At 32.8% G+C, this 24,384-nt stretch overlaps 1 protein-coding gene across 6 annotated transcripts; it reads right to left on the bottom strand.

Annotated features, from left to right (window-relative positions):
* Nucleotides 1-4,922: 4,922 nt before the first annotated feature.
* LOC131062604 (phosphatidylglycerophosphate phosphatase PTPMT2) lies at nucleotides 4,923-18,359 on the bottom strand. 6 transcript variants are annotated; one of them, XM_057996299.1, is made up of 7 exons: nucleotides 18,090-18,359; nucleotides 17,421-18,039; nucleotides 15,743-15,865; nucleotides 9,756-9,849; nucleotides 6,791-6,873; nucleotides 6,005-6,094; nucleotides 4,923-5,930 (listed from the first exon to the last, which is right to left on the bottom strand). In XM_057996299.1, the coding sequence occupies exons 2-7, from the start codon at nucleotides 17,610-17,612 to the stop codon at nucleotides 5,418-5,420; spliced, it is 1,095 nt and encodes a 364-aa protein (XP_057852282.1). In that variant the 5' UTR covers nucleotides 17,613-18,039; nucleotides 18,090-18,359; the 3' UTR covers nucleotides 4,923-5,417. The 6 variants fall into 6 exon arrangements, with proteins under 6 accessions (XP_057852282.1, XP_057852279.1, XP_057852280.1 ...); XM_057996296.1 differs by having other exon boundaries at nucleotides 17,421-17,954; XM_057996297.1 differs by having other exon boundaries at nucleotides 17,421-17,915.
* Between the last annotated feature and the right edge of the window lie 6,025 nt (nucleotides 18,360-24,384).

Raw genomic sequence — 24,384 nt, 5'->3', positions numbered from 1 at the left:
CATCATTGGAATGTGATAAGGGATAATGAAAAGTTGATTTGAACACGTCATCATTTTTGCTTTCTCCATGCTCTGCATCTGAAAATTAGTGAACTCATCATCCACATCTAGTTCTCTAAAATCATTAAGCAAGTCATTAGTCTTAGAATCATCACCAAATGAATTTGATCTAGGATCCAAGTCTATTGTTTTGTCTTTTCCTCCATGCTCAATCTCATCCATAGTAGTTGCATGCATGTCAAATGAATCATCTTGAAGCTCTATCACATATTCCTCACGAAGTAAGACAACTTCCCCATCCAAAAGCTATTTTTTGCTAGTTTCTATATTATTTCATTTTTAGGTTCCTCTTGAGTTCTCTGTCATAGAGTATTTCACCTATCTTTTGGCATGCTTGACTTCACATGTTTGGGTCTTGTCATTATCTTAAGATACTCTTTAATGTGTGGATCCTTCATTAGATTAAGGAGTTATTGCATCATCTCACACACTAACTTGTCAAATGTGAACATCTTTTTAGCTTTGTTATACAATTGTTGAATTACAACAAGTGACCACTATGCAACAGGCTAGCAGAAAAAACTTGCTCTGTACCATTATAATATATACCCCTATTTATTTTTTTAGGTTGAATTGGCTTGCAATAAATTTGTGGAATAACATGCAATGTTTAACATAAGCTTGTTGGTTGGTTTTATTTTCATATTCAATTCATTTGTGTTCATGATCATTGCTAAAGAGCATGTAATGGAAATAGTAATATCAAGTAGCAAATTTCAATACAGTAAAAAATTAAGCTATTGTTGTTCTCAAAACAATTGAAAATTAAATAATTTCCAAACATTACAAACTTGGAATAATGCTTAGAACTAGGCTTTTCTCAGTCATAACCAATCTCCACACTAGCTCAGATTTGTGTCTTTTCACCCAATCAATTCATATATTAGGATGCCAAGATGAAATAGGGAGATATGAAAGGAACATATTACTCAAAAAAAATTATTCTTTGCCACAAAGAAGCATTGGACAGCAAGGGTGACTTGCCAAATAATCGATAGTTTTGATTCAATCACCTCCAATATGTTGTTAACAACTTAATGTGCCACCTAGGTACTTGGATGCCTCAAGAAGAGATCTCACCCTTCAAACTAATCTTGATGCCTCCTCAAATGACCACTTGCCACAAGCAAAGTTGTATGACCCTTCCTAAATGAACGACTTGCATAGAAAAATTAGAAACCAACAAAAATCCATGTGTTATATGATGAACTTTATTTTTCAGTCGTAGGAAGTCTCTTACAATGATGCCCAAATTGGTATATGCCTTATTATTTGAGATATGATCCAAAATGTGATTCTCTATATAGCTGGAATGGTATGGCTAGCACTAGGTAATGTCTCTAAAAACTTTTGAGACTTGAACAACGCTCAAGAAAACCATTAATCACACCAAATCAAAATACCTTATAAATCTTCATCTTCATCAAACTCTTATCACCAAGCTTTGAGCAAAACTTTGCAAACTCTAATTGAAATCAACCACCTATGGTGAATCTTGCACCACTAAAACCAAACTAACTAAAGAGGGTTTTTGCGCTCAAAAATATAAAGAACTCTCCAAATCAATGAAATTTTGTTATGTGTGCATAAGAAGAATGACAAAATGAGAGCCCAAATCCCTACATATTAACTTGGAAGGAGAAATTAAAGCAAATTCAAATAGTTGAATATAATATTCCCTCAAAAAAGGCCCCCATATCACTTTTAAAAACAAGTTATGTTTCCCATAGCCTAGGCATCCCAATTGGAGATACATTTTTTGAAATATTAATTCACTTAACTTATATTAAAAATATTTAAAAAATACTTACATGAAAATATTAAATGATTTCCATCAACTCATGGAAACTTGCCAAGGCATCAAAAATAGAGAATCGAACATGTCAAAACCAACTAAAGTTGATAGATGATAAATGATGCCAACATGAGCACATAATATAAATAACAGTGTTCTCCAAGAACCAAAGAGAACATACCCAAAAAAAAGCCCAAAAAGATCAATGTCATTCAACCACTTACTATAAATAGCAATATTCCCCAAGGACCAAAGAGAACAAACCCATAAAGATTGGTGTCATGCTAGCACTTACTATAAATAGTATTTTTTCTAAAGACCAAAGTCAAAATTTCCAAAAAAAAGAAAAGATTGGTGTCATACAAGCACTTACTATAAATAACAAAGTTCTTTAAAGAACAAAGAGAATAAACCCAAAAAAAACTAATATTGGTCTCATGCAAGCATTCACTATAAGTAGCAACTATTGTCAAAACCCATTGAAATTGATAACTAAGCTCACCAAGAACACTATAATCCTCCTTTCACATCAAGAACCATATGAAAAACCTTGAAAATTGGCCAACTCTTGTACAACAAAATGGCACAAAAATGGTAATACTACATACTAATTATATTAGTCTATGTTGTGCTCCCTTTGTTGGTCCTCCAATTGGATTAATTACGTCGAGAAGGGATGTCATACATTCCAAAAGGTATCCTTCCCTCTCTCCTTTATTCTTCGATGAACATCCACTCTTGTTTTCCTCACTTATGATAACCTTCAAAGCTCCCTCCATAACTACTAACTTATGATGAACATCCACAGAATATTTTTGAGCCATGTCTCTTTGTAGCCTGTGTGAAGTTAAATTCTCCGGGAATGTCCTCAAAGCAATTCCTTTGATTACCATCATCATGGCCTACATTGGAACATACAACAAATGTGTAATGAACAGATCTAACGATCTTATTGCTATCAAAACTACTTGTACAAAAGAGGCGGTGCTGACCAAGCAAACTCGGATGACACCAATTACCCATCAAGACACAACATATTGCTAATCGACACTTGAAAAATCTAGACATAAATTTGCATTAACTAACAAATATGTGCCAAGTTAAAGGAGTTAATTTTTGCTATTTACAAACCAATAAGCAAAGTCTGGTAGATGTTAACGTCAATGGTTATTCTCCATATATATAAATCCTCGAAATGTATGTTGCGTGTATAGTTTCTATTATTTGCATTCTTTGCGTTACGAATTTGGTATTGTTTTCATTTGTCTTTTTCACTTTATGCTATCGAATCGGGTATTGTTTATATGCACTTGGGTTAAATATAAAAATATACTAATATATTAGTTTTCATTAAAGTAGTTAAGTCTTCTTTCTGGCTAAAACATAAAGAGACGGACATATAGGCATCTATCATACTTAACTAAAATAAGAGATAAAGAGGATTTTTCCCCTGGTAAGATGGTTCTCATTTTTTTTATTTACGAGGTGATTTCCATCATTCGTTCCCAAATGTACATATATATGTTGATCATCATGGACTCTTGAAATTAAATAATACTTTTAACAGTAAAGATTGGCAGATTAATTAATATTAGCAACAGTAACCCAAATGTTATGATCTACATGTTTCCTTCCATTTACTTGATAACAGAACACGAATATCACGGCAAGGTGGTCATTTCATAACATTTCTTTCAAAGATACGACAATAATCTCCTCAACATTGATCCTTTCACCGAATACTTGGTGAAGATCCATTTCATTATTATTAATCCATAGTAAGGTTCGTCATATAACTATCACGCTTTGAAGATTGTGATGTAAACTACGTAATTTATTTTACTTTAAAAACTTTCATTTATCGAAATCTACTTGATCGCATAAAAGCCAAATAAACATCTTGCTTCAGTTCTTATATGACTTTCTTATGTTAATCGAAGCATAAAGATAATACCTGACATGGAAACAAATAACAACGCCGTAGTGATCAGAATTCCAAGCATAAAGTAGAAAGGCTTGTGTAATGTGCCTCAAGCTGTTGTAGTGTAATTAAGAATGCTTCTTCATGAATCTAAGTTATAATACACAACATGCCTGCCACGAGTAATGAGAAGCCACCAGACCTATATTTCTTGCATAAAGAAATGAATATTCAATTTACGTCTACTAACCACCAGTGACTTCTTGATAATTTGGCAAAAAAGTGACATGTCAAATGATAACACAAGATCGATGACTTGACCAATTTCTAGAAACAAGGGAAGTACATTCAAATTCTGCCTTTAAGAATCAATTTGTTGTAAATATAAAAATGTATCATGACATTAATATTTTTAAAGAGATAATTGTATTTATCAAAAAGCCAAAAATACAATACAACAAAGTCCGGCATGTGGAACAAGAGATGTTACTATATTTATATTTTAACTGAAATTAAAAAATTTGCATATATATCAAAATCTTCATCACCCTGAATAACCAATTACCCTGATCATGGATTATAAATACATTGTTTATAATTTTTATCCAGAAGTCTCTCCATTAAGAACTATCAACTTCAGAAGCTTAAAATCTTATTTAAAACGTTTACAAACATCTAGGCATATATATCATATTTCAATAAAGCCCACGGAAACACTATTCAAACATTCAAAAATTAGTGGTCCAAATACACTCATTAAAAACGAATTAACACTAATTGAAGGACGCAAAAAATCAAGTACCCTCACCAAATGATAGTAACATACCTCAAATGCAACACTGCCCTTGTTAATAACATCATGTCTTGTCCAAAACAATGCCCACAGAGGAAGAAAGAGCATCAGAAAGCTCTGCACTAAGTAGAACTTCGGAAAATTCTCCACTTACCCTAAAAGTCCAAGAAACTTTCGTTGGCAAAGCAAAAGCCAAAAATAGCCAAAATAATCTTGTGTAACCTAAAAAGTATACACCCTGCATGAACTGTACAGTAAGAGAAATTAATCAAGTTTGTAAATAGAAAATGTATGACCGGCAACAGCTCTTTGCTTACTGTCAACTACCGACAGAAATCACAGAAGCATAGCAATCAACCATCAAGAACATTGTATATATTAAGATAATAAAATTGCAGTTATCAATAAAATCCTGTACATATAATGCAATAATAAACATTGTTGCATCATGCTCCTAGTTGTCAGCATGTACATTTCTGTAACTATGGCACTGTCATGTTGTTCCAACAGGGGGAACTCAAACATGCTTAGTCAATGCTCATTTGTAGTGCAATTATTTACAAGGCACTACCGCTTGTCTTATTTTAAATGCAACTTATATCCATGTAAGCTGACACCGTCATATGCCAATGCCTGAATTAAGGGCAAGCTCTTAAATTCCCTTACTAGCATTAAACTTCAGTATCATACTGAGCCCTGTTTCCTGGAATGTGCTGTGCAAGCTAACATAAGATTTTAAAAAGGGCAGCATTTAAAGCTCTATGGACGAATGGAAAACGAAATTGTACACAACTCTTGTTTACATACAGACTGTTCAATGCATAAAACATTTTTGCCTAATAAATACCTCAACAATTTACTATACCCTGTGGGCATACAGGAACATCAGTCCTCATGCCGGGCAACTGCTCTGCCACAGATGAACAGCATTCAAAAGTTTTCAAAGCCTTAAGTGATGGCACAGGCAGATCTTTTGAGCACAACTTACTTTCAGCCTGACAGCCAAGCCACAGGTAGGAGAGCCTTGCAAATGCTGCTGAAGCTCTTGCTACTCCCACCACTCTTCTTGCAGCAACAAAACTCACTCGATAAGTCACTCCAAGTTCATTCCACATATCATTACCAATGAGACCAGAGCTTTCAATACTTCTATATCCCTCAAGATCAGCACTTGTCACAATCACGATTGAATCATCATAACATACATTCACCTCTGTTTTGTTCACAGTTAAATTGCCTTCATATGATGTATGGGATATGTATAGAGGCGTAATAGGAAACTGTTCTGGCAGGGAAAATCTAACAGGAACAATCAATTTTGTCTGCTTCTGGTGTATCCGCTTAGTGTAATCTTGAACAGCCTGCAAACACTAAATTTAGATTTCATTTTGAGACACAAATATTTCCAGTAATGACCAAAAATATTTTATCTAACCTTCCACTGGGAAGCTGCCAGCAAAACTCTTGGCCTCTTAGACCTTACATATGCATATGCATCATCAGGTGTCATTTGCCTATACTCCACCTGTTACATTTTGGCAAAAAAGGATTTTATGCTCATGTGTAATAGACTAATAGTGTCAATACTGTATCTACCTGATGAATCCACAACCACCTATCCAGCACAACTTGCATTGGAAAACAATAATAACCAATGGCTTAATTTTCTTCAAAGACGGGAAAAGCAACCAATATATAGATCTTTTTATTCAAGCTGACATTCCACTGAAATTCAGAAGATAAAAAGTACAACTACTGGAACAAACATTTTATGTCCCTGCCAAGGGGATTGACTGATTGCAATGATAGAGGTCACTTCAACATCAAATACTGGCATTTCTATAAAGCTAGATATATTCAAACAAAGGTATTACAAGCATATAGGAAAATGGCAGCTGATTTAATAGTCTTCATGTAGATTTTAAATTTCTTCAAAGACAGGAAAAGCAACTAACATATAGTTCTTCAATTCAAGTTGGGATTCCGTTGAAATTCAGATAAAGGAAAATAAAACTATTGGAGCAAACATATTATGCAACTGTCTAAGAACCTAGTGTTGCTCGTCTGAGGATAAATTCCCCACCAAAGGAATTGACTGATTGCAATATCAAATACTAAAACATATACTCAAACAACAAGGCTACTAAAAAATATAGGAAAAAGGCAGCTGAATTAATGGTCTTCATATAGATTTAAAATATAGCGAGCAACAAAAAAATACCAGATAACAGAGAACAACTGTAGTACTTCGACCTCTTCCAGCTTTACAGTGAACATATGTTGTCTTTCCACAAATTGCATTCTCTGTATAATCAAGACATGAAAACAAAATACAATCCTTTTATTCAGATAAAAGAAAACTTGAAACAATCAGCAGTGAAAATGCACAAAATCAGCAGACATAATTTTCCATTCTTTTGACAATTTTCAGAAGTACATAATATCAATAGAAAAGAATTTTACATTCTAATGACAATTTTCAGAAGTACGAGACTTATGGAGGAAAATGCAAATATCAAATATGATCTGAATATCACTCTAGCGAATTCCAGTGCTTTGCAGATTGAACATTAATAAAATGCTAACCTAATCAATCGCTTAGCAAAAATTCAAGGATTTGTTCTACTCATATGGCTTATCTTCATTGAGTTGGGCAGTTGAAACTACCTGGAAAATCCACATATCTCTAGCGTTGAAAAAATCAAAGAGGAAATATCCATGACATTTTCTCAGCCCAATGATGAACCACATCTAACACTATATATAAAACTTATACTCCCAATTGTTGTGGACTTAATTCACCTCCAAGTTTGTTGTGTGGCCTGCCCAGTCCATTACCCAGTCATTTATCATTTTTATAATGCTCTTCACTCACCCATCTCCCATTTATTTAAACACCATTCTTTTAACCCTAAGGAAAAACTTAAAACTTACTCCCATATGTTGCTAACTTAATTCACCTCCAAGTTTGCTGTATAGCTGCACAATGCACTACCCAGTCACTTATCATTTTAATAATGCTATTCATTCACCAATTTCCCATTTATTTTAACACAAGTATACATTTTAACATTTAGCAGTACAAGTACTAACCATTACTATTAACAACAGTATAATGACCCTAACAAACACAATATGCAAATTACTGAACCATTGGAGTCCACTGCAACAAACAGCAGTAAGTAACAGGACAAATTGAGATGGAATGGCATGAGAGAATTCCAATGAAACCAATATGCCCACCAACATGATCATGGATTGTAAAACTTCAAGCAACTGACAAGAAGAAAGACTGTTGGGTATGCGAAATGGAAAAACAATTCAATATTCATTATTCAATTGTAAAACTTCATACATATCTAGTTATACATGCATAAATGCAACAAGAACAAAGACTGTTGGGTATGTGAAATGGAAAAACAATTCATTATTCATAGCCATCAAAGGAGAAAAAAAATATGCATTGCATACACATCCTAATTCTGACTATCAATGAGTTATAATCTCAATGAAATGAGGTTATTTGTACAGTGGATAATAGAAATTTCAGGCAGAATAGAAGCAGCAAAAATTACAAAATTACATAAAAAATATATAGGATTTACTAATCCTATTTTATAGGGAACAACCTCCCTATTTAGTTGTTAATAGGGAACACAACTCAAACCATAATATATATTATTGTTAATATAACAATAATATTACTACATACTAACATTTATATGATAATAATTATTCACATACATAATTATTATTTACCCATATACATGGAGCACTAACTTAAATTTCGTAACAGTGGAAAAGGGTTGTGTACTAAGAGAAGAAAGGCAAGTCCACAAAGCATGTCCAAACTAGTTCAGACAAGAAAGGACAGTCCACAAAACCATGTCCAGAGAGAACGTGTGCACACACAGCCAAAACAGAACTATCAAAGAGTGTTAAGATCTCAATGAGGTTATTAGTAAAGTGGCTAATGATTGGCTATAGTCAATGAACCACTATCACGATGGTATGTATTTTACCAAATTAGTTTATAAAAGTGATTCAAATAAACTATATGTGCAACCTGCCATTGAAGACGTTAAACTATAGCAAATTGTTTTTGCGGCTATATTAACATAAAAGCATATCAATATGCTATTCCTGTGGACATTTATATGAGTTAGTAAGCACATTACATCCATATATAGGATCAACTCCTTGTGAGATAAGAATAAATAAAGTTCAGCTAAAACATTTACCAGCCTTTAACTATTCATTAAACTTTATCGTTTGGAATTTACTACACAGCTAGTGTGCCCAAAAGTAATGTTGGCCTGCCTCAGAATATTGTCCCCCAAGAAACAAGCACACTTCAGGTTTCACCTCTTGAAAACATCAATCAATTTATTCATTCTTATATTATCTTACAATGCACAAGAAAGAAAAATAAATGCAACAACCTACAAAGTAAAACAGTATCACCAAACCATGAATCACATGACATTAACCATTTAATGTAAAAACTAACCATTTCTGCACCATGAGCTGCTCCACGTTAACCCTATCTTATTTGTTGAAAAAAACTCACATTTTGACACCATTAACAAAAAAACATTATAATGAAAATCAAGTACACAATGCACTAAACTATCATAAAATCAAGTAACATGTTTCGTCACATCTTTCAATCATGTATGAAATTAATAAGATTAAAAAGCAGTTAACAAGGTAAATCAACCACCTTTGCAAAGGAGCAATATACTTGAAACAAACTTTATGAAAGCCTTCACACTAGCAGAGAGTGATCAATTCTAAGATCAACTGCAAACAAAGTTTTAGAAACTCCATACAGTACCCTAACTCAAAATGTTTCACAGGGCCAATGAAACCCTATATGTTTAGTCACAAACAAGAAAACCTTTCACACTTACTACAACATTTAAGAGTTATACATAAAGTATACAAATCTCGAAAAAGCTGAAAGCACAAGTTCTGCACAGGGAAAAATCGACCCAACAAAAATGTATCTTAATATACATCAGCACAAATGAATGAAAAAAATAGTAAGTTAAATCTATCATGCACACATTCCAGTTTCCTTCCAAGTGGGAGATGACTAAAAGCAAGATTGTTTTGCATTCAAATGATTTAACCAGACACAGAGCATTATAAGTGCACAAATGAAAGAAAACATAATTGCTAACCATGAATGAAATCCACAGCTCGATGTATGTCCTCAAAAGAAGGAGCAAACAGATAATCTCTTGTGGGAATCACGAGATGTTTAATGCCTTGTTCCTGAAACAGACGGCATAGTACAATAAAGAAATGTATCATTAATCATTTATTATTAAAAAGGAGACCTCCAACAGCATTATGCAGAAAATTATGTCATCTACAAGCTTTGAACATATTTTAATTAGCTTAATAACATCAAACACAGTGACTACATATTGACATATAATTAGAACGATACAATAAATGAGTTAAACTTTAAATAATGATACAAAAAATATTCAAATTATTCTCTTATTCACAGTCTAAATACTAAAGTTCAACAAGATATATAAGCAGCACTAGAACAGAATTTGTTAAGAACGAAGCTATAACTAAGAGCCTAGGCAACATGTCAACCTCAATCTTTGGAAAACTGTGAAACAGTGTCACAAAGTCCACATTTAGCTTTCCAATGCGTGTTCTGCAAGCATATCACAAGTCATGTTAATACTTCTTGGTAGTAACTCTAGAAATTTAAATGATGGTAATTATTTGCATGCCCCCAATAGATACGATCATGTATCGTATGTTTCTAAGAGAGACCTGAATGATTTTGTACCATCAAGATCTAGGAAATCTAGCAAATATCACCTACGACCAGGTTAACTTAAACAAACTTGTCCATTTGTCTATCTTATTACATTATTTTTCTTTCTTTCTACTAAAAAACTTTTCCAAGTCACATGTGGTGTATATAGTCTGTCACCGCATTCGCCAAATTTTCGGCTTGAGGTTCGAAATTCGTCGAACCTATAATTTTTTTATAAAATTCGTAAATGTTCGGCTCAAATTCGTACGACACAAATATGAATTTGTTTTTTAGGGTTCTGGCTCAGATTCGTACGGCAGAAATATGCGTTTCCTTTCTAGGGTTCCAGCTGAAGCTAAAGTTTGTCCGTCGTGCTCATTTGTGCATGTTCGTGAGCCCCTGGCCAGGCACAGCAGGTTTCCCCCGCAGTTTGTATATGTTATTGATGTTCATAGATATGAAAGTATTATTGTTTTATAACTTATCAGGTGAGTTTTTCTTTTTTATTCGTGGGTGAGAGTTTTATTTTTTTTAATAGGTGGGTGAGAGTTTTATTATTAAAATATTAAGGGGTGAGAATTTTAACTTATCAGGTGAGAATTTTATTACTATTTTATTGTTATTTAATTTAAATTAATTTTTATTCAAATATTAATATTTTTTTATTTAGTATATTTAATTATTCTATTTTACTTATTGATATAACTAGAGTAAAATATTAAATACTAAATAACATTTTTTACTTGTTAATTTAGTGTTTTTGTTTTGTTTTTAAATTTAATATATATATATATATATAAATTTTTGTTTTTATAATTTATTGTATATATTATTTATATTTTTTTTTTAAACATACAAGACGAATTTAATGCCCAATTTTTTTTTCGAATTTTTTGTCCTTCCCGAACTTCATCCGAATTTCATGGTTGCCGAACTCGAATTCAAATTCGAACACGATGACTTAGTATATAGTTGCTTCTTGCTCCCACTGAGGAAGAAAAATTGCACAGCTTCCTTAAATGTCGGCACGCCTCCATTGTTCATTCTTGAAACTTTGATCTCGTCACTACTTTCATCATTAAGACTGTAGAAATGTGCTGACTTCTAATAACTACGCTCTTTCATTACTTGTTCTTAGCATTTCAGACTAGAATCTTGCAAATACTTTTGTTTTTGTGCCCAACTCTAAATCCTCACACACCATAAAGCTTGTAACTTGTTCTTAAGGAGATGGATCAAACTTCTCATAGTAAAGCCATCCACGAAAGTGTCAAAGCACTTTGCAGCCTATTGTACGGTAGCCAGCATTGTCCACAAATGTCAAAATGTGCCAACTCTGATTTCCTTGCTTTCCATATGTTACCCTCGACAAACATATCCATATGACACCTACTAAACAACCTTCACAAAAGCATTTGCCTGCAAGTTGCAACTAACATGAAAGGATGCAGCATATTCGATTTGAACATCAATTTGAGATGGACAATTCTAATGTTCAAGAAATTAATCCCTCAATTACTCGTTTTAAATTACATTGAGCAACAAGGTGCTAGTTTTTTGCCACTAGGTGTTGCTGTGCAATGAATTTTCTCCTCAGCTGATCAATTTTATGAGTTTAGTTGAGGTGCATATTTAAGCACCATTTATAGTATTCATTGATTTGCAACTTTGGAGCAAATTTAGTGCAAACCTTGATTTCACCAATCCTTCAAAAAGCCAAAAGGTTCCAAATGATCTCAAATCTAGACTACAGCAACTGCAATATATCTTTGATCAACCCTACGCCAAATTGTAGTAAAAGACATTTGCCAAATTGAAAGAGAGATGCACTTAACAATCTAACTTCCTAAATCTAAAAAATAACTTGTCTGGTTTCTAGCCACTTGGATGCATAGATCATGCTCTGATACAACCTGTAATGAAGTAATTTGCACACAAGAAGAATAATATAGGAAATTTACTCCAAATGACTAATAATACCACTTCAAGCTGGCTCCCTCCAATAGTCTTCAATAAGACATAATACATGATGTGATAATAATAAACTAGCCACTACCTCCCATATACCATACTTATGCCATGGATGCCACCAAAGCAAACCTAACTACCTATATGATATATAAATAACCATATAACTTAATTAAGGGTTATGCTAGCCACACTGGCTACACATAAGTCCATGCACAATATAGGTTTGGCAACCATCCTTTGCACTTGGATTTTTCGCCTAAATAATATTTTTTAACTACTACAATATTCTGATTTTACTTTTCTTGTGTCTTATTGATTGAACTTTCAGAAGCTTGTGTATGCAAGTTAGTGCACTCATAATTGCAGGTCTGATTGAAGGTTATGTTAGACAATTTGTTTCAAACCCTAAAGTACGGAATCTGCATATTGTGTATAGAATCTTGAGAGGGATTTGCCCACCAACTAGTAAAGTAACAACAAATATTATTGGACTTTTTTCATCTCAAACAACACATTTGTCCTTTTTGTACAGGAGATTCATTTAATTTTCAACATTTATGCCTTGTAGTTTATAAGCAACTGAGGCATTCCATTCATCATCAATTTTTCTATGCTTCTCTGAGTTTATGAAACAGGGGGTACACATTTCCAGGTTGGTGAAAAAATTGTAAACATCATTTAACACTCGAGAGCTGAAATTCAAATAACATTAGCATCAACATGAATACTAAAGAAATGATCATTGACCAATGAAAACTAAAATCCAAATCCTGTAACACATTGAAACATGAATATGAAATATGAATATGTGGTGTTCATATTATCAATGTCATGTAAAGAATTTTTTTTAATGCCCCCCTTTTGTTTCTTTTTGACTTTTGCAAATAGGTAATTTCTTTGTTTATAGAACCCCAGTTGTTGTGGAGTACATCAGGACAATGTTGATGCATCCTTAAGAAATTGTAAAGATAGTTTCTCATATTGCTTTAGGAGCTTTTGCTGTTTGCACCTTGACAGTCCCTATAATGTTGCATGTGACTAACAAATTAGTTGGTACGAACACAGTTTTACTCTTATGGATTGCTTTCTACACAGTCCTGCAAAGCATTAAGATCCAATATGCTTTCATCCACTAACATGCTTTCAAACCCTAAAATTTTATTCACTAAATGGTTTTTTGAGATTAAACAAATCACAGAAAAGATGTGGAAAATGACTAGAAAGCTTTGCATTAATGCAGCATATATTTTACATATGCTCTCAGTACAATATAGCTTTGAAACTAAAAGCTCCATTTTGAGACACTTTAACTAAAACCAAAAATACAGTCTAAATCCTTTTTCCAATGCCTTTTATCTAAGTTGCAGAATTCGCCAGGTTCAAGGCCTGGTACTGGTCCGGTCTGGTTCGGGTTTGGGTCCTGGTCTGGTTCACCTTTGGGTTCCGCCAGGGATCATGCTTGGGCAAGCCGGTTCATCCAGGGCGTACCTGAGGCAAACCCAGGGCAAACCTAGATTGCCTGGGCGTCCAAATTTACGTTTTTATTTTTGCAAAATTTTATAAAATTTGTAGTAACGAGGGTTTTTTGTTTGTAGAGATATGTGTTTCAGACTTGCGGTTATGTGATTGTTTTGCAAGTTATCATGCAGGTTTAAGACTTAAAATTATTAAAAACAACAACAGACAATTGATAGATTTATTCAAATTTTGTTTATGTTTGAAGCAAGATAGAACAGAGCAGCAAGCAATTGAATTCTGACCTCTTACTTGTTAACCTTATACAATGTACTGGAGCAGTGCTCAATCACAACAGAATACCCATGCATAAGTTCATTCTGATTTACAATCCTCAGCTTATGAACAGCAACAAAAATATTCATCTTCCTAAGCTCACTTATGATTTACACACTTAAGCAATTGGACTCACTAAGTACAGAAATCCCTGAACTTGTCTCAGACCTTACAATCTGAGATATACACAATACTTTTAATAGAATAGCTCATCTCCACACAGATTTAGAGTCCCAATCTTCTCCAAAAATAAATATAAGTTAAATTGCAATTAGCTTCTTATTTCGACAACACTTTCATGATCATCAGTAGTCTGATATGATTTGTATACATTCAACACTTCTTCAGTTGTAAGTCACAGGCAAGATCTAACAAGTTTATGGTGGTTTTGTTGTTTATATGATTCTATGTGACATTCTAATCTTAATTCAGGCTATGTGACGTACCCAAAATGAATCCAAACCCCTTTTCAAAATTTTGCTGAACCAGCGAACAGGGTTCCCAAACCCGAACCAGTGCCTGAGCCCATACCGGCAACTTAGCCTTTTATTTAAAGAAAACTCTTCTAAATAATTAATACCCCAATGTTTAAATCAAAAAATTAAATATTTCCAAATTATATAATTACACTTCATTTAAAACATTTGCAAAAACGCCTAACAAGAATGAATCAAAAGTTGAAAATCAGGCTGCAAAGTCAAATTTGCAGAAAAAGAAGGATAACAACTTTAATATGCACAGAAGTAGGTGGCACTCTACTGAGTAGAGCTGAAATAACTAGCTAGAAGTTCCAATTTGCAGAAAAAGCAGATTTAAACTGATTTTAAAATACACAAATTGAAATAAAATTTGCTGCCTTAATCTCAGGTTTGTAAAAATGCACGATCAAATATAAAACTCTATATAGCGACCTATGGAAATGAAAATTTGAATTGCATGTGTTTCCAGCTTCTGAAATATGCCCTAACCACCACAATGCTTTTGAATCTGTTCTGCAAACCCCAGAAGAATAAAATAGAGCTTTCATTCCATGTAAAATTCAAAAAAAGCATATAGTTAAATGCATGCACAAATAATCAGATGAATTAATAAATGAAATTCATTAACTCCTCTCATCCATAGGAAGTTAGCTAATACATGTATGCAAGTACAGGGATCCGTATGAAAGCAAAACACTTGTCAATCATGCAACAACTAGAGAACCCAAACATAAGACATTGTAATTATTAGGCTCACGAGATTGAGTTGGGAACATATAATAACTCATAATTAAGACAACGTATATGAACATTAAGAATGCCCAATAAAATTAATCATAAGTGAAGGTGCAATTCAATCTTCATGTTCTGCATATGTGGGTGTGTATGCCATACATATATAATAACAAAATGAGAATTTACTACAATAAATCAAATAACAGTTAATTCATTTTTACAGCCAGGATAGCTAGTTACTGAAATAATGGCTGGAATATTCTATGTAATAGCTAGGAAGCACGATCCTATGCCTCAAATAATAAAAATCCATGCCTTTACATACTAAGGGATTCATATTACTAACTAACTTCTAAAAATTTAGCTATCATTTACAAAACAAATATGCCAATCAAAAAGACTAAATCACCTGATACATGGAGGAAGGAACCAGCGTCTCATAAGCCTCATTCAGTGTAACAACTCCTCCAACACCAAGCTCCTTCAAGCGTTGCACGTCTTTAGGAAATGGAACAGCACCTAATAAGAGATACTGAAACACAAAGAGGACCAAATCATTCCTTTGGCCATAATACTGAAGAGATCCAAAAGCATTCAGAATTTTATAGACATAAATTTGAATTCATCCAAATACTTTTTATTTTACTTCTGCTACAATTAACAGAAACACACCACAGGATTTACCATTAACACAGAGCAATCTTAACGTGGATCTGATATGTTTTGAGAGATATCCAAACAAAACTGTGGCAGTACCTATGATCTTACAAATATATTGTTGTCTGATTGCCATCTTGTACATAGATTAACCCCCACAGGTGTCAAATTTAAAATTTGATCCGAAAATGTGCCTCTCAGCACAGAAGATGGATAAAAATTGATATTGGAAACAGAATCATTGGGGAATAAGCCCAGATATAGCTCTAAGGTACTTACGAAGTGCAAGGTGCAACTAATCTTCAAACCAGATAACATTTTGATGATTACAATAGGTGCAATTTTAAACAGCTGCATTTAGCCAACATTAGTCATGAAAACCTGTAATTGGAGAACATAGCAGCTGAAATGATATTGATTTCTGATGAGAATTAAATGGATCTTACATGAACACCAATCTGATCCACAGTTTAAATTTAATTCGGAATTATAGGAGATCGGAGCTAGCCAGAACAGCCAATACCAGGTAACAGCTTTAAACAATACAAGACAGTTCAGATAAATGAAGCAATCAACCCTTTCACAACATGGCATTATGCGAGAAAACTTTTATCAGTTAAGAAGAACAAAGTAGAATAAACGGAAAAGACTTATTCGTGAAAAGTACAGTGAATAAACAGAATGCATGATGATGACCTTGTCAAGAACACATGATAATATCATCAAAAACCTTGGTGAAAGCAACTTGAAAAATATAAGTTGTGATTTTAGAAATATCCAAGTAACGATGGTGGAAACGTGAATTATGCAAATACACATTAAATTTTAAAAAGATCAGCCCAGGAGAAGAGGAATCTAAAGAACAACCATACAAAATGTCATTTTTAACCCCCATGCCTTGATCCCAGAATAAAAATGACAAACCTATGTTATGAAAAAACAAAGTGTCAAATCCAGAAAGAGAAGAACATAATTATAATTCTAATAAAACCACAAATCGAAAAAAAAAAACTTAATGCTGTCAAAACAATGCAGAAACCATTATTAAAAAAAAAAAAATAAGGAAGCTTAAAGGTTTCCGAAATAAATAGTCGCATAGCGGCCATTCACAACAAATATGCTGAACCTATTATAAAACCAAATAAGGAAACCTGAAGGTTTACAAAATAAATTTTGGCATCGGTGAGTTTAAAAATTGACCATGTATAATGGCTTCTTATGGAAAAAACAGCATCATTCTTCCATTGGTGCAAAGACAACATCATCAAAGAACTTTCATAAAATTAAGGAACATTCGTCTGCAAAATTTTAAAAAGGTGAAGATCATTTCAGATATAATTTCTAAAATGCCTTCACAAGCCAGAAATTTAACATTCCTTTTTTAATCTAAAGATCGATGAGATAAAAATACAAAATAGGTAACAAATAACCTGATCAACCATGTCCCACCATCGAAACTCCGCTTGAAGCTTGTTCCGAACAATATTATACAAAAGTGTTGGATAAAAGAGGAAGCGAGCCCCTGCTCCTACGACTGCTCTTTTGGCAACCCTTTCAATCCTCACATTCTCTTCTTCTTTACCCTCCGACTCCTCAACCTCTTCAACTTCCTTGATAATCATTGCTTCTGCTTACAATTGTACCGCAACCTATCCCTAACCCTATCCCTAAACCTATCCCGAAACTTAATATAAACAGTCCTGTCAATATTCAGTCAATATCTGATAAATCTGATAAATTTCATATACAGTCCTGTCAATATCCACCCATTAGAAGCGCTTCGTAATCCCTCACGCGTTCCGCTTTCCAATCAACGTTAAAAACCCCAAAATTTACATCACAACTCTGCAAAAGCCCTAAATTCTATTCTATACGATCAATTGACAGCCATCAGGTAACATCCGAATCCACGGGCATCCCAAAAACTTCCCGAGCGGCCAAGGATCGATACCCAACAATAACAACTGTCAATTTTCAAACAGAAAGCAAAAGCCGACAATTTACAGAACCAAGAAATAATGATCAACAAATAAAACTTCCATGAGCCATCTGCAATTTCCAAATCGCAAGAAAAGTATACTTTAACAAAGCATACACACCTCCAGTTTCAAACGATTTGCAGACAAAATCGAAGAACAAATTCCAGTTTTCTATAATCCGCCAAAATCAGATAAAGCATACACACCTCCAGTTTCAAACGATTTGCAGACAAAATCGAAGAACAAATTCCAGTTTTCTATAATCCGCCAAAATCAGAGCTTGAGTTCGCGCAGAAACAGAAGATGAATGGAATGAAAAGGAACTTGAGCTACCTAACTCTCTCAACAAACCCCAATGGCATTGGATATTAGGTAAGAAAATGGAGAGAGAGAGAGAGAGAGAGAGAGAGATAATTGGGGCATATATTATATTACATTTTATTATATTGCAATATCCACTTGTCCACCTCATCCCATGCACTACTGACTTTCATTATCACCCGCACAAAATTTGCAATACACGGCTCTGTCAGTACATGCCACGTAAGACTATTGCCACCCAGACAGCCTATTAGGAAACACGTGGCGTCTGATGTGGGGTTGTGGCTATCCTTACATTTCCCACTACGCTCCTATTTTTCATTGATTTGATTTTATTGCAAATTAAAAGCAAAGAGGGAATCTTGTTCTGTTTAAAGAAATACCTAACGTGGTTTCCTTCCATGTGGTGTGGGCTCCACTTGGATTCAACCCTAATCCATTGAAGTGGATAATCTTTGGATGCCTTACTTCTTACTTTTTTATCTTCTTTTGGATTTGCTTAAGCGTTTTTTCGTAAATGATACATTATCTAGTGTCATGTGTCATCTATGATAAAAAACAAAAAACAAAAATGCACAATTTAAATTACAAGTTAATCGGTTTACTATTATAGACTCTAGAACATCATCTCTTTTATTGCATCATCATTATCATCATCATTATTATTAATATTATATTATATTATAGTGTATTTAATAGTTCACATGTTTTTAAATTTGTTTGTATATATAAAAGTTTTATTATTCTAACAATTTTAATTCTAATTTAATTTTGGTAGAAAATATTTTAAAAAGTAAATTTTAAAAGTTGAAAATAATAATAAAAGGTAATAAACACACAAATGCATGCATCTTTTAAGACTATGTTTATATCAGACCTTCAAACTCATCATTGAAACTATCTTGCAAATTTCATTATTACACTTACTACCATCTTTATATGCACCTACACATCATAAAATATACAAGTCTTAAAATATTAGCTCAATCATGAGATTTGACCAGGGAAAATCCAAAAAAAACCTCTAAGCGCCCACTTTTACCCATTGAAGCAAGCACTAAACTTAGTGTTTTGCAAGGACATAATTAAGTGTAGTTGAACACCACCATGCCCCTAAGAACATCTGGGTAAGCAAAGGGCATTATTGCAAGAAAGTAGACACTACTATGATGAAGGCGATTTATTGTGCCTAAGATGAACACTATTGATTGTGGCATTTTTGGAACCTAATTTTAGTCACCTAGAATATCCTTATATCATCCCACCCTTCTTTCACTTTTACAACTCTTATCAAACATGATTTCTGTCTCTCTAATCTCTTTCATTTTTTTCTTGCACAACCTTAAATCCTTGCAATGAAAAAATACTAAATCTTTAATAAAAGAGCATGAACACACCAATACATGCATCTTTTAGGACTCTATGACTATACTAGACCTACAAATTCACTATTTAAACCATCTTGCAACATCTATTATGATGGAACCTTAAATTTTTTCAAAATTTAGAGTTCCAAATCTCATGCAGGACAGCTAGTTCACTGGAGAAATCATGTGAGAGGCCTATGTTCAAGTATATGGAAATCATGTGAGACGCATATGTTCAGGTATATTTTTCCATTTCAAGCTCCTGGAAGCCTATTCTGATGCCTATGTATATGGTTGCAAAGGCGAAATCATTCCAGTTTGAAGCAGTTTTAAAAGGGAAGATTGACAAAAGCACTAAATTAAAAATAACACTCTCCCGAGAAGGTATGCTACCCCAATGGATCCATGAACAAAGGGCTAGATTGTTCTTTAGGGAAAATTATTTGTTCATAACGGATATGTTGTCAATGTTTCTATTTCTCAAGATATGCTTAGAAATATATAAATTTATTGAGGTATTTGATTTTTCTTTTTTTTTGTGCAGGATACTATAACACAAAATTATATTTCTTAGGTTTGCATGTACAGGAAGTATCTTTTTACCTAAGAAATTTAATAGAGTATTTTATTTTCATAATGATTTTTTACCATTCATTTAAATACCATAGAAAAGGAAAATCATTATTTTAAAGATTATATTTTCCACATTTTATGAACTTTGAATTTTTTTATTTTACTTTTTGAAGGGGAAATATTTGTGTAAAAGGAATAATTATATTTTACATATAAATGTTCTTTAGTGCATAATATTTGATTAATAAGTGGATTTAATGTTATGATCTTTTAAGCTTTCATAAATATTTTTATCTTAAATTAATGAGTTGAATATATATTTTTGGGTAAATTTTATTTATGAATAATCAAAGAATGAGTATATTTTTATTATTTTTCTCTTTTGTTGATTTAGAGAGTAATAATATTTCCAAAGGGATTTGTTACTATTGGAAATTTCAGAATTTATTAAGTAAAAATTTCTCTAAACATTATTAAATGTAAATAGACAATTTTTGAGAAATTTTAAAATGATTAGTGTAACTTTTGAAAGATATCTTTGAAAATCATTTGAATGTTAGGGATTCTTATTTATGTAAACATTTTCCCTAAAATTCTATTTTAAGGGGCGAATTATTAAATATCCCTAATGTAATATAAAAAAATTATTGCATTGACGCTCACATATGAAAGTTAAAGAATATATTTTGACAAAGGGGAAATTATATTTATACATAAGTGCTTTCAATATGGTGACCTAATGATATTGTCTCTCATCATGCTTTTACCCTAATTTTTTGAATTGAATCCATATTAGGGTAAATATTATTCTTTATCGTATGAATAATGTATTTGAGGATCAAAGTATGAATATTATATTTTGTTCAAAGAAAAAATGTATTTTGAAAAGTTCTTTTTACCAAAGGTAAAATGATGAATAGCATTTATTAAAATGGATTTTGGTGTTTTGAGGCAATCTTTTCATATGCATATTATTTGCCCTAAGTTAATAAATTGAATATGTTCATTAGAGTAAATTATTTTTATCATATAGTTAATGTTTGATTGGTTTTTGCAAAGTATTTATCCTATATGATAAAATATTCCCAAGAAAGATGAAGTTGCCTTAAAAGGATGAAAAGGTATTGCAAAGTTGTAATATTTATCTATGGTTATCATTTTCCAAGGGAAGTATTATTATTTAGTATAAAGTATTTTACCTTTTGTTATTATTTGGAAATATATACTAGGGTAAATATTTTGTTTTATTATACGAATTTATGTTTTTAAAGTCCCAAGTATAAATATCACTTTGCAAAATATCCTCTTGATGATATACTTTGATTAAGGAGGATTAATCTTGCATTAGGGAAAGGGATTATTAAATATTTTGTTTTATTATACGAATTTATGTTTTTAAAGTCCCAAGTATAAATATCACTTTGCAAAATATCCTCTTGATGATATACTTTGATTGAGGAGGATTAATCTTGCATTAGGGAAAGGGATTATTAATCTTTCATAAGCAAAACCTAATTGAGAGTAATTAATTTTTTAAATCATTGAATTTGATTGGTTTAGTTTGTGTGCGGGATATTTTATCAAAGTTTGGTGATGAGGAATATCAAGGAGTTCAAGAGCGGAAGTGGAATTTTATCAAAGTGAAAGATTAGAAAGAACATTATTAAAGCTTTTATTTAGTATGTATTTTAGGTTTCATTTGTAATTATTTATAAAACCAAAGGGTGTGTCCTTTGGAATGCAACTATCTGTAACTCCCTTCTGTGTATGAAAGGGTGTGTCCTTTCATATGTGTCATTTGATTCACATACTTATTGGGAGTCAGTTTTATGACAATCAGAGAAGAATCATAAGAACAACAGACTGTTGTAAGGATTGAATATCATTTTGTATCAAAGAAGTATATAGGAAGAAGAAGTGACATTTTGTGCAAGAAATCTGTAATGGAGTATCTACAAGTGCAGCTTATGTATGCAATTATTTCCTAAAGATTAATATACAAGGTTTGTTGTTTCTTTTTCCAAATATTGTGTACACTTTTGTGTTGATGATTATCTTTGTCCTCTTGATAAATATGTTTGAATCACATGTCGTTGCATTAAGTGAAAGATTGAGTTCTTATTGTTTGTGTAACGCGTATTGAACCTTCATAGTTGATAATGAATTGTCTCTCGAGTTGATAAGATATTTTGTCCACTAAGTGTCATATATATCTCTGGATAGAGGCACTGGTTTGTTATTGATCTTTTAAGGTTTTGATCTGTATGCATTCAAGGTCCTTGATAGAGAAACATTCTTCCCAAATCCTATATGAACTGATCTATGCAGATTTCATTTAAATCCTGAAAGCAATTTCATTTTCGATATACATTCACAATCATTTATTTTCAAAGCATTCAATTAAAGCACATAATAAAGCACAATTGCAGAATAATCATTTGCCAGTTTTGCATTTGCTAACCATAAAGTTTAAATTCATTTTAAATGACTCTTTTTGTACTTGAGAGGGAGAGGTATACCCACCTAGGTTCAGTGGAGCCTTAATTGCAAAGGGATTTGGTCTTCGACCATCCCTATTCGTTGGCCAAAGCTAATTGGATTAGTTGAGGATTTGGCAAACCCTTAAGTTTTCCAATCTGTGGTTTTGGGCACCAACATATTATTACACTAAACAACAACCATGCATGCACCTAGAATTCAAACATCAAAAAATATACAAATCTTGAATTATTAATTTAGCCTTTAGATTTGGCGGAGGCAAATCCCAAATACAACCTCCAAACACCCCCTTTTCCTTATAGAAGCAAGATGCAAACTTAACTTAGTTTTGAAAGGACATAATTAAGTATGAGTGAACACCACCATGCCCCTAAGAACATATTTGTAAGGAAACTATTGCAGTGAAAGATACACTACTGTGAGGAAGGAGACACTATTTTGCATAGAGAGATGCTACTAATTGTAGTATTTTTAAAACCTATTTTTAGTCACCTAGAACATCCTTGTGCCATATCCTCTTTCATTTATCTAAAATCACAAAAATGTATCTTCATTAGATATGGTGAAAATATTAAAGATTATAAGCTTTGGAATCCTCTAACCAAGAAAGTTTTATATTATAAGTACTTTTGATTTTGAATAGCCAAAAGATAAAAAGGAGAAAAAGTCAATGTACTTTGAATTAAAGCAAGAAGATGTTCTTAAGGAAGAACAAAGGATCGAGTGGAAGAAAAGCTTTCAAGTAGGAGCTTTAAGAAAGATGATCTTGAAGTTACAAAAGAGTTTGAGCATCCAAATGAACAAGAGGAAGAGACCCTTACTCCTACCTTGAGAAGATCCACAAGATAACATAATCCAATTGGTAGGTATAGCCCACCAAAATTATGTTGTGTGTTTTATTTACTTAGTAATGATGATGAATCTATATCCTATGAGGAGGATATTCTAGTGGATGATAGTGAATCTTCATAGAAAGCCATGCAAGAGGAGATGATGGCTTTAGACTCTTGTGACAATTGGAATCTTGTATATTTTCTCAAAGTTAGGAAGGTCGTTGGATGTAAATGTATATATATTAGAGGGAATTTCGAGTAGAAAGTTCATTTAAGAGGTGCAAAGATAGATTTGTGGCCAAGAGCCACTCCTAAAGAGGGATTTGATTTTGGTGAAATATCATCTCTTGTTACTAAATTATCTTCTATCAAAGTTATTTTATTTATAGTTGCTACTTATAATTTTGAAATTGATCAAGTGGATGTTAACACTAGTACATTTGACCTCAAATTCTGATGGCAATTCGTCGGGATTTTGACTATAATTCGTCAAACTGTCAACAAGTAACGTCATCGAAAACTTGTAGTCGGACATTATGACGGTGCTCAAGACCGTCGAAATTTTGACAGAGGCGAAGACTCTTCTGACGACGGCCATGACTGCGCTTAGCCATCGGTAAAACTCGATAAGTCGTCGGAATTCCAACGCCTTACAAGTAATGTTCTAATGGCTAAGGCGTCAAAATAATTTGAAATTGTGATGGCTAAGGCGTCAAAATAAATTGGAATTTTGACAGCCCCCTCACTACTTAGCCATCAGTAAAAATTAATAAGTCGTTGGAATTCCAACGACAACCAGGGCATCCACACTGATGAGAATGT

This window comes from Cryptomeria japonica, chromosome 6 (genome assembly GCF_030272615.1).
Source record: "Cryptomeria japonica chromosome 6, Sugi_1.0, whole genome shotgun sequence".
Taxonomy (NCBI): domain Eukaryota; kingdom Viridiplantae; phylum Streptophyta; class Pinopsida; order Cupressales; family Cupressaceae; genus Cryptomeria; species Cryptomeria japonica.
Note: the sequence above shows the minus strand (reverse complement) of the source record. Positions and strands in the feature narration are given on the sequence as shown.